The sequence below is a fragment of the Salvelinus sp. IW2-2015 genome, linkage group LG31 (genome assembly GCF_002910315.2).
Source record: "Salvelinus sp. IW2-2015 linkage group LG31, ASM291031v2, whole genome shotgun sequence".
NCBI classification, from domain to species: domain Eukaryota; kingdom Metazoa; phylum Chordata; class Actinopteri; order Salmoniformes; family Salmonidae; genus Salvelinus; species Salvelinus sp. IW2-2015.
In genome coordinates, this window is record NC_036870.1 from 29,304,988 (window position 1) to 29,316,968 (window position 11,981).

Genomic DNA, 11,981 nt, shown 5'->3' on the forward strand with positions numbered 1-11,981 from the left:
GGGGTGTGAAAAGAACATTTTTCCTGGTAAGAAATCCCATGGTTCAGGTGGGGCTGAAGAGATATCGGATTGTGCGTGTGTGTTTTCAGCTTTGATATGTTAAAGAAGGACATCAAGGTGCATCTGCTGAGTCTGCAGAAGCTGTGACTCTTGACAACAAGAAAACCTCTGCCCCTCCATACCCCCTCCTATCTAGTTGTTTATTGGGGATTGCATATGTTTTTATTGAATTTGGATAATATTGAATAACATAGTGGTCTTCTGTGGCTCAGTCAGTAGTAGAGCGATGTACTTGGAATGCCAGGATTCGATTTCCACTGGGACCACGCATACAAAATTGTATGTGTGTCGCTTTGGTTAAAAGTGTCTCATAAATGGCATATATTATTATTCTAATATTATTGTAGACTGTGTAGAATTGATCAATTGAGTAAATATACCTGATCCTGTGTCTCAAATGGCACCCCCCCACCCTATTCCATACACAGTGCACCACTTTGGTAGTGTACTATATAAGAATAGGGTGCCTTTTGGTACACAAGACCTGCATTCTCACCAGGTAAGGCTCTTCATTCAGGGCGGCTGTGTCCACTGTGGATGGGGAGGGGGCTATGTGCTCTGTAGGGGGCTCTGTGCAGAGCCAGTCATGTCCGGAAGCAGCTCTGATTGGAGGCGTCTCCAGACTGAGTCTGTGAGAGAGGAGTCCTGGGGAAATGAGAGCGCAATAATTAGCTGCTGAGGACTTGAAAGTGGGATACCTAGTCAGTTGGACAACTGAATGCATTCAACTGAATGTGTCTTCTGCATTTAACCCCTCTGAATCAACATCCACATCTTCCACGCCCGGGGAACAGTGCCTTGCTCAGGGCAGAACAAACAGATTTTTACCTGGTCAGCTCGGGGATTCGATCCAGCAACTTCTTTCGGTTACTGGGCCCAATGCGCTAACCACTAGGCTACCTGGAAATACACATCAATGGGGGATCATGCCACCTTTGACCCCAGTCACCACACACACAAGCTCTTACTCTTGCCCTCATAAGCAGTACTACAACAAATCTGTAAGGGGCACAGTTCACCAAGCTGTCAGTTTAAGACTTATTTGACATCATAAACATAATAAGCATGTGGTATGATCCCAGGATCCCAAGTCGCATTCACTTCTGCAGCCATAGCACCCTGATGAGTGAGACAACTAAACAGAATGTGTATCTTTATTTCTCTGACACACACACACAAACTTACCTGAAACAGAAATTACTCCAGAAGAATCCATTGTCAAGCACGATGATGTCAGATACTTTTATTCGCAGGTGTCAAAACTAGAACTATATATCCCCTGAGACTTGGGGCCAACCAACCATAGGCCTGGGGCCAACTGATGAATCACTCACCGCTTGTAATAGCCTACCTAAGTTCCTCTCTGCAGTTTCAAATATCAAACAGTGAATAATTTCTGTGTGAAAGTTTAAATCGCGGTGCATTCAATAAAATAAATATTATTGAAGATGAATGATCTAATTTTGAAAGGCTGTCAGCATATATGACAATATTATATGACAGGAATGATGTTAAGACTAAAATGTTGTTATATGGTGTGGGACGAAAGGATGCAACATGACTAAAATGCGACAAAATGGTTTGATGCATGCTTTTAATTATGCATTTACATTGTTAATATTTATATTATAGCCCAAGGAAAAATTATATTCACAATCGATGCATAAATTTGGTTATGAAAATAAGGAAAAATATATCAAAAGTAATAATAAGTCCGCAGTTGTTTGTAAATGCGTGGAGAAGGGTCATTTATTTCGATAGCTCCGAGAGGCAAGCGGTGGTGGATTCCAAAGCCTCGGTGTGCCGTAAAATCGTGTCCCTAGCTAGACAGTCCCCTGATCGGCCGCAATCCAAGCTTCGCCTCGGCTTTTCAAAACGAGAGGATGACATCTTTCTTTTTTCTATTTCTCTCTCCCCCACCCTCGCGTCTGTCTTCCTTTTATTTATTTTTTTAAATCTCTTCCCTTCTCCCCTCTCTATCTATCCCCCGCCGCCGCGTCCCCTGTTTAAAGGGGAAGTATTTGTGTAGCCTAGCACCCTCCTCTCGGTTCTTGTCTCTCCGTGGCGTGCGCTGTTTTCAAATAGACCCGTGCATCCGCCTTCTTGCCTCCGTCAGTTCGGCCACAGAAGAATAACTATTTTATCAAAGAGCTAGTAATGCAATAGAATTGCCCAACTCCAAACTTACATATCACAACATCCTTATAGTGAGATAATATTGAGAATACCCAACTACCTGACATCAAGAGAAACGTATGAGAGCAATAAAACAAGATCACACGCATCTTAAAGGTAAATAATACACGCTGCAGGTTGCAACAGCTTCATAGCAATAGGAAATATATACATTTGAAGTCGGAAGTTTACAACACCTTAGCCAAATACATTAAACTCAGTTTCCACAATTCCTGACATTTAATCCAGTAAAAATTCCCCATCTTAGGTCAGTGAGGATCACCACTGTATTTTTAAGAAATGTAAAATGTCAGAATAATAGTAGAGAGAATGATGTTTTTCAACTTTTCTTTCTTTCTTTCATCACATTCCCAGTGGGTCAGAAGTTTACATACACTCAATTAGTATTTGGGTAGCATTGTCTTAAATTGTTAACTTGAAGTCAAACGTTTCAAACGTTAGCCTTCCACAAGTTTCCGAACGAACACACACTGCCCCTCAGTCCGGTGCTGCCCCTCAGTCCGGAGCTGCCCCTCAGTCCGGTGCTGCGCCCTCAGTCCGAAGCTGCCCCTCAGTCCGGTGCTGCCCCTCAGTCCGGTGCTGCCCTCAGTCCGGTGCTGCCCCTCAGTCCGGTGCTGCCCCTCAGTCCGGTGCTGCCCTCAGTCCGGAGCTGCCCCTCAGTCCGGTGCTGCCCCTCAGTCCGGTGCTGCCCCTCAGTCGGTGCTTGCCCCGTTCCGGTGCTGCCCCTCAGTCCGGTGCTGCCCCTCAGTCCGGAGCTGCCCCTCAGCTCCGGTGCTGCCCCTCAGTCCGGTGCTGCCCCTCAGTCCGGTGCTGCCCCTCAGTCCGGAGCTGCCCCTCAGTCCGGAGCTGCCCCTCCAGTCCGGTGCTGCCCCTCAGTCCGGAGCTGCCCCTCAGTCCGTGCTGCCCCTCAGTCCGGAGCTGCCCAGTCCGGTGCTGCCCCTCAGTCCGGTGCTGCCCTCAGTCCGGAGCTGCCCCTCAGTCCGGTGTGGTGCCCCTCAGTCCGGTGCTGCCCTCAGTCCGGTGCTGCCCGTCCGTGCCGTCCCCCAGTCCGGTGCGCCCCTTAACCAGTGGGGTTAATAGGAGGGTGGCCGTTAGGAGGAGGCCACGGAAGCGGGATTGACTATGGTGGGGTGGGGACAACGTCCAGAGCCAGAGCCACCACCGTGGACAGATGCCCACCCAGACCCTCCCCTATAGGTTCAGGTTTTGCGTCGGAGTCCGCACCTTGGGGGGGGGGGGGGGGGGGGTACTGTCACGTTCCTGACCTTATTTCCTTATTTTGTCTTTGTTTAGTATGGTCAGGACGTGAGCTGGGTGGGCAGTCTATGTTATTGTTTCTATGTTTAGGTTTGTCAACTAGCCTGATATGTTCTCAATCAGGGGAAGGTGTTTTACGTTTCCTCTGATTGAGAACCATATTTAGGTAGGCTGTTCACACTGTTTGTGGGTGATTGTTCCTGTGTCAGTGTTTGTACCACACGAGACTGTTTCGTTTTCGTTCGTTCGTTCGTGTGTTCCGTCCTGTTCGTGCGTTCATGTGTTTTGGTTCTCAAGTTCAGGTCTGTTCACGTCATTTGTTATTTTGTGGTTTGTTCAAGTGTTTTTTCGTCTTCGTTTAAATAAACGTGTTTATGTCTTCACAATACGCTGCATTTTGGTCCGATCCTTGCTCCTCCTCAGAAGAGGAGAAAGACGGCGTTACAGTATCACGGCACCACAGATTACTCCGTGAGAGAGAAAGAGTAAAAGAGAAATAGAGAGAGAGAGAGAACGAGAGAGAGCATAAGACTGTCAGGCCTGTGCTGCCGGGACGTTTTACCGTCAGACTCACTTTTTCCAGTCTTCATTAACTTCTAGTCCCTCAAGAGGGGCACTCAAGATTGAATTAAGGACACCAGTCCTTCTGAGGTGCTATTAGCGAAGCGCTCGCCCCTGCGAGGCCAGATGAAGCTGTTCATATTCATTCTGTTGTGAATGCTAGCTGCACTTTACAGTACCGCATCAGAGTAATATTTTGTAATCAGAACATTGCTATTTTTGATGTTGCTGTAATGGTGTGTGTGTGTGTGTGTGTGTGTGTGGTGGTGGTGTGTGTGTGTGTGTGTGTTGTGTGTGTGTGTGTGTGTGTGTTGTGTGTGTGTGTGTGTGTGTGTGTCTGTGTATGTGTGTGTGTGGTGATGACACTTCAGTCAGGCACTCACCGTTCAGCTTGGGACTGGGTGTCCCTGCCACTGGCTTGATGGGCTTCTCTGAGAGTTTGGACCCAGCTATAGGAGACAAAAAAACAGCATTAGTCCCATTATGTCACATCAACTTCCCCATGCGGGGACTTACTAATCATGTATTGATGTACATCAGCAACACACATCAAGAGATAATGCAATTTAACTCCTTGGGGTCGAATTCTGAGTTCTATTGTCAGTTCCATTTAGAGTTCTGGATGTGGAATTTCTAAATATCTGGATCTGGGTAATCTGGGTAATAAATGCATATGGTGTGTCCTGGAATGTAAAAGTCAAGCATGACATCTTGTACAAATGATAGAAAATCTAATCAAATCAAAGTTGATTTGTCCTCCGGATATTCACAGGATACAGCGAAGTCTACATAGTACAATGACATGCTTACTTGCAAGCTTTCCTCTCATTATGTTTTTGGTAATAAAAGTATAAAAGGTATCTGGTAAGAAGAAACAAGACGAAGTGAGAAACCCAGAAATAAGCATGTATGGGGTTATGCAGTAGGGCGTGTTCTGTGGCCCTCTACATGACAGTGAAGGTAAGTGCCATCGGTGTCCTGTCTGTTCCACTGCACTGGCATGATAGACACTAGAATAGCACAAGATGCTGTCTGCTGCAGTGGTAGCAGAGCAGCCTGGCACAGTGGGAACTTCTCCCACAACATTACACATCTGTTAATGTGTGTGTAATTACTCTGTGGCCTGCAGTGCACAGCTGTGCGATGCAGCAGTGGCCAGGAGTGTGTGTGAATATGCTCCATACCATTGCGGCTGCAATCACGGCCTGCGGCACAAGAGAGCCTCTGTACTGTATCAGCATATGCCATTGGACACACCACACACACAACAATTCCCCGGTTCTCACCACACACACACCACACAGACACAACCCACAAGACGACACCACCACACACACACGACAGCACACACCACAGCACAGCACGCACGACGCACACACACACACACTACCATTCGCGGACACACACCACACACACACGTGGCACACAGCGCCGACGCACCACACCACACAACACACAACGCACAGCACACACACAGCACATGGCTAAGGTTAGGATTGGTGGAAAGTTAGGTGGACCTTCACCCTGGAGCCACACAAGACACAACACAACCACTGACATGCATGTTCCTGTCCTGTACCCTCGACAAATGGGCATCTTCCCGGTCCAGGTACCGTCGGACTGCAGACGCGGTGTTCCGAGCCCCCGCGACAGGAAGAACCCAGCCTGGCAGGAGTAGAGGGAGGGTGTAGCCAAACCCTGGCGTCCATCCCCATCACCTCCACATGGGCCGGGCTCTCTGGCTGCTTACACGAGTGGGCTGGGAGGAGAGGAGAAGGGGGGGGAGAAAAGAAGAGGGCGGAGAGGAGGAACAAATGAAAGAGACTGAGGAAAGGAGAAAGAAAGAGAGAGATGCGCTTTTTCCACATACCAATATGGTTCTTCTCACCTGCACCTCCCATATCTGTCTGCTATTCTTCTCACCTCCCATATCTGTCTGCTATTTTCTCACCTGTCCTGCCCATGTCTGTCTGCTATTCTTCTCACCTGTACCTGCCCATGTCTGTCTGCTATTCTTCTCACCTGTATCTTCCCATGTCTGTCGCTATTCTTCTCACCTTGCCCCATATCTGTCTGCTATTCTTCTCACCCCCATATCTGTCTGCTATTCTTCTCTCACCTGCCCATATCTTCGCTGCTATTCTTCTCACTATCTGCCCATATCTGTCTGCTATTCTTCTCCACTATCTGCCCATATCTGACTGCATTTTCTCATCTTCACCTGCACCTGCCCATATCTTGTCTGCTATCTTCTCACCTGCCCATATCTGCCTGCTATTCTTCTCACTGCCACAATCTGTTGCTATTCTTCTCACCTGGCCCATATCTGTCTGCTATCTTCTCACCATCTGCCCATATCTGACTGCTATTCTTCTCACCTGCACCTGCCCATATTCTGTTGCTATTTTCTTCTCACTGCCCATATCTGTCTACAATTATTCTCAATATCTGCCCATAGCTGCCAGCCTCCATCAAAGTTCTATTGAATTTCTTTTACGTTATTTTGCAAAAGTCACTGGCTGGTTTACGTCTTTCCTTCATGACTTCACTTTTTGTATCCTGCACTTGCAAGTGACTAGATGTGCTTACACCAAGTCTGCACTGATTCACTGGCTACCCAGAACCTTAGACAAACAGAACACTCTAAACACAAAGACACCTCCTACTGCTGCTGTGTGTGTGAATACGACTGGTTACCTTCTCAGGGATGGATGGTTGCATTCTACAAGCGTCTACACAGAGATGGCCTGGAGTTGAGTTGAGCAACCGCGAAAGGGTCAGATATGCAGACTGCAAATGTGTGTGGCAGCATGCAAACGATGAAAAGAGAAGTGTGAATGTGTGTGTAACATGTGGTGTGTGTGTGTGTCTTTAACCTGTCACTGCCCCAACCCACCAACCCATGGAAGATCAAACAGCAGGAGATCTCACACTCAAGCTAAGCCAGTGAACCACTATCATCCATCTTTGATCAAAAGTGGGCTGGATTAGGTAGGTGGAGGGAGCAATGCTCCACCTGACCCACACATTCCTCTTTTATTTTGGGGTATTTTTGTGTGTGTTGTATGTGTGTGTTATTGTATACTGTATGTGTGTATGGCGTGTGTGTATTGTGGTAGTGTGTGTGTGTGTGGTGTGTGTGATGTGTGTGTGTGTGTGGTGTGTATGTGTGTGTATGTGTGTGTGTGGTATGTGTGTGTGTGTATGTGTGTGTTGTATGCGGTGTATGTGTGTGTTGTGTGTGTGATGTAGTGTGTATATGTGAAATGCGTGGGTTGTGTAGTGTGGTGTGTGTGTGTGTGTGTGTGTGTGTGTGTGTGTGTGTGTGTGTTGATGGGTCTCTTGATGATTAACAGTACAGGAGGCAGGGGGATATTTTGGGGCAGTGTGATAGCTGTTGGAGGTTATGGTGAGACTTAAGTATTCTTTTTTTGTTTATTCCAATATGAAAAGGGCTATGTATAGTTACTGAATATTACATTACACACTGTGAGTAATCCTACACATATTGTACTATATCAATGACATTTATGTGACACTGGGTGTTGACATTTCTTCACACATTTGGCAGAATATAGGCTAATTACAGAAAGAGTGAAATGTAGTTATGAGTAAAGATGCTTGGAGTGAACAGCAATCTGACATTGGTAGCCATCTGTCAATGCTCTCTAAGTCAGCCATGTAACAAACTGATTTAAGGGAGTTCACCCAGCTAGCACATAATGTTCTGAGGACGATATGTTTCTTAGAGCTTGGTGAGAGTGTGGTTTACTATGGTTATTTTGCATACAACATTCCCACAACTTTCTGGGAATGGTGCAGAATAGTTACTTGGTTTTGGAACATTCTCAGCACATTTTAGGAACTTGACAAAAAAACTTTAAAAAAATGATATTTAATTAATTTAACAGAATTTTTCCTAAAAGTTCAWACATGGTTACATTTAATTTCAATTTTAGTAATGTTCTATGAACGTTCTCGAACTGGTTTGACATTGGGAATGTTCTCAAATAGTTCAGAGTACGTTAAGATACAGCGTTCTTCTGTGGGAATTTCAGAACTTCAGCCTAACGTTTCCTACAGGTTTCTTTGTGGTTCTATTTAATTCATGTTCTCACATTGTTATGTTCTCACATCGTTCAGTTCTCAGCATTAACAAAACTCTATCTTCTATCTTGTTAAGTGTGTTCAGGTGTGTTGGCCAAGTCCACTAACTGGCAACACCTGATCTTAATGAGTGCTCGTTTCCTTTGAAATGGGGGTCTGTTTGAATAGACTAACATGTAAAAACATGGCATGCTAGCCTCCATCCTGGTGGYGCAGTGGACTAATTCCATGGACAGAGAACAGAAGATCATAGGTTTAATTTAAATCTCACTGACGCCGTGCCAAAGTAATTATACAACATTCTCAGAAACACCTTGCAACCTAAAAATGTACGTTTTCACATTCGTTCTCAGGACATTCAGTTTTACCAGTCAGGAAACTTATGGCTTCGTTCCTAGAACCTAATCGGAAACCAAAAACGTACGTTCCCACAACTTCCAAGGAACCAAATGTGCTAGCTGGGGCCTTTGATTGTATCTTCCATGGCTGGGCAGACAGAGAGTGTGCATCCACTGCCACCCTGACATTTCTTCTTCCATTTGACTGGAAATTATATCTGTATTCCAATCATTTTCTCATACAATACATTAATATTGCGGTAAGCCTATACTTAATTCGTGTATATAAATCATATTTTAACACCATTTCCTCATACTACTACTAAGTGCTATATCCTTATACTACTACTGTGCTATATCGTTATACTGCTAGATGGAGAGGGTGATGGGGGTGGGTGCTTTGCCATGGTGTGACGTGGGAGTGACGTGCATGTGTGAGTGGGGAGGGATGGAGACCGGCTGTATGGGGAGATAAGACCAGGGTTTGTCTTTCTCTCCTCCCTGCCTGGATGGGGACATTAACACTCCTGGGATAGGTGAGTGAGTGAGTGAGTGAGTGAGTGAGTGAGTGAGTGAGTGAGTGAGTGAATGAGTGAGTGAGTGAGAGAGAGTGAGTGAGAGACAAAAAGAGACCACCACCACCATCCCCTCTATACCCCCCCATCTCACCCCACTTTACCCTGTCTCACCCTGCCTCACCCTATCCCCATAGAGGTAGCTGAGTGGATAAGACTACCCTGAGGGGGGCTCACTGACGATTCGTGTGGATGGTTGCCTCCAAACGGCACCCTATCCCCTATATTGTGAACTACATTCTCCTATGGTCCCTGATCAAAAGTAGTGCCCTATACAGGGGATGGGGGGCATTTGGGAGAGAGCCGATGTGAAGGTTAGGGTCTCTCCCGCTAGGCTGGGTCTCTGAGTCTACCTCCATAAAGATTATCTCTTCATGAGAATCATCCTTCCCCTCTGATATATCAGCTCACCTGCTGTGACGGTGAGAGTAGAAAATGATCCTTGCTGTTTCCAATAATGTGAATTAATTTTCAAAGTGGCAGTTATTAAATATGACCTTGAAGCTTGGCAGAGTGCGCTACTTTATCATTGAAAAAGTAATGAAGCCCTTTGGTTCGGTAGCAGGCGCTAACGGAGATAGTTGTGCCATGATCCTGCTAAGATCCTTGTTACCTAGGAAACAGCCAACTGCTCTTATGCAAGCAAAACTTTTTTCAAAACACCTGCATGTAATCACCCGCAAGACTCCTGTGCCTGACATAACAGATGTGCTGTATAATCCTCAAAGATATACAGTACAAGCCACACTTTCTGAGCGTCAGTACGGCAGAACCATGACAAACTAGTGTAGTTAGGACCACATCACGTCTCCCTCTCTCTCTCTCCCTCTTCTTACTCTTTGTGGCTAATGTGTAAAAAATTGTCAGTGGTTCCTAAGATGTGTTTGTTTTACAGATGAACACGGTGATGTGGTCAGAGTGACATGTCACGGTCAGAGTGATGGCAGTGAGAATGGCCAGAAGTGACGGATATCATGGAGGACCCTAGCTAGAGTCGGGGATGGACTGACTATAGAAACAGAATCCTAGAATAGGTTGACCATAGAAACATAATCCTAGAATGGGCTGACCATAGAAATAGAATCATAGAATTGGTTGACGATATATACAATCCTATAATGGGTTGACCATAGAAATAGAATCCTAGAATGGCAGGACCATAAAAATACGATCCTAGAATGGGTTGACCATAGAACTAGAATCCTAGAATGGGTTTATCATAGAAATATAATCCTAGAATGGGATGACCATATAAATGCAATTATATAATGGGGGATTTTCCTATGATGATGTCATCATGGGCATCAGAGGGTATAACTACAGCAGTTGTTGTGACTAGGCATCACAGAGGGACAGTGTGGGGTGGTTCTCAAACCTCTTCTGGGGACCGTTCCATGTATTTGATCGATTCCACAGCTAGCACTCCTGATTCAACTAGTCAACTAATCATCAAGCCCTTGACTAGGTGAATCAGGTGAGTTAGTTCAGGGCTACAACAAATTGTGAAAATGTCTGAGGGTCCCCCAGGAGAGGTTTGAGAACCACCCCCTCCCTATACTGTCCCTCTTTGACCCAGTCACAATAACGGCTGTAGCTATACCCTCTGATACCCGTGACATCATCAGAACCACGGCAGTAGGGGGTGTGATGTGACTCACGGATACACTCTGGCTGGGAGCCGCTCCAGGTAAGGTCCGCCTGGCAGAGCCGGGTGGTGGAGCCCTGGAGCAGGTGACCCAGATGGCACTGGAACGCCACCATGCTGCCCACCTGTGTTAGAGTAGAGAGACAACTGAGTGCACCTGCATTTCCAATAGGCGCAGGAGTAGAGAAACACAACACAACACAACACACACACACACACACACACACACACACCATCGTTAGGATCTATGTAGTTATAGTAACAAAGGCATAAAGAGTATAACATATTCTTATATTCACACTAGTCTCAGAGGCCTATAAAAAGTCCTTGGGCTTCAAGCGTCAGGAGTCAAGCTAGCTAGGAATAGATCAGCTGGAGTATTCAGCGTGAGGGGTCAGGCTAGCTAGGAATAGATCAGCTTGAGTATTCAGCGTGAGGGGTCAGGCTAGCTAGGAATAGATCAGCTGGAGTATTCAGCGTGAGGGGTCAGGCTAGCTAGGAATAGATCAGNTAGATCAGAGGGAGTATTCAGCGTGAGGGGTCAGGCTAGCTAGGAATAGATCAGCTGGAGTATTCAGCGTGAGGGGTCAGGCTAGCTAGGAATAGGAGTGCTTCAATTTAAAGGCCAGTTTGATATCACCTTTGATGTTGCTATCAAACAAAGGCTGTGATGTACACACACGCGTCAACTCTTGAATCCCTATGAAAGGTTTCGTTTAAGCAGCATCCATCAAACCAACACGTTCCCTGGTTCAGACTGATCACTGATGCCCTTTCAAAGAGCGACATATCAGATTAGCCCTTGTCAGCTCTTTTCAGCTCTCTCAGCCTTCCTCTGTTTGCATGTGTGTGTGTGTGTGTGTAGATGTGTGTGAGTCCATGTGTGTGTGTGTGTGTGTATGTGTGTGTGTGTGTGCATTCACGACTCTATGTGTGTGTGTGTGCGTGTCTATGTGTGTGACAGAGCCTGGGGAGTGAAATATGAAAACGTGTCATGGAATGACACAGTGGCTTCACACATTAATTGATTAACATGTCGTCCCCGGTGCTGAAACACAGTCTGACGAGTAATAAGACTCATGGCCTTATCTCTGGGATACAATATCTCCTTCACTTTGCTTCAATATCATTAGGCTGCAGCCAGCAAAGTCTCCTCTCCTCTCCTTCTCCTCCCCTGTCCCTCTCTCTCCCCATCTCTCTCTATCTATCTAATTTCTTAATCTCTCTCTCTCTCTCTCCCTC

At 46.1% G+C, this 11,981-nt stretch overlaps 1 protein-coding gene across 1 annotated transcript in view; it reads right to left on the minus strand.

Annotated features, from left to right (window-relative positions):
• LOC111955783 (CUB and sushi domain-containing protein 3-like) overlaps nt 1–11,981 on the minus strand; it is a 47,823-nt gene that overhangs the window by 12,368 nt on the left and 23,474 nt on the right. Inside the window, exons 3-5 of the mRNA XM_070436402.1 lie at nt 10,753–10,864; nt 5,654–5,833; nt 4,458–4,523 (exon numbers count right to left, since the gene is read on the minus strand). Of these exons, the coding sequence (XP_070292503.1) occupies nt 4,458–4,523; nt 5,654–5,833; nt 10,753–10,864 (358 nt within the window). The remainder of the gene's footprint in view (nt 1–4,457; nt 4,524–5,653; nt 5,834–10,752; nt 10,865–11,981) is intronic.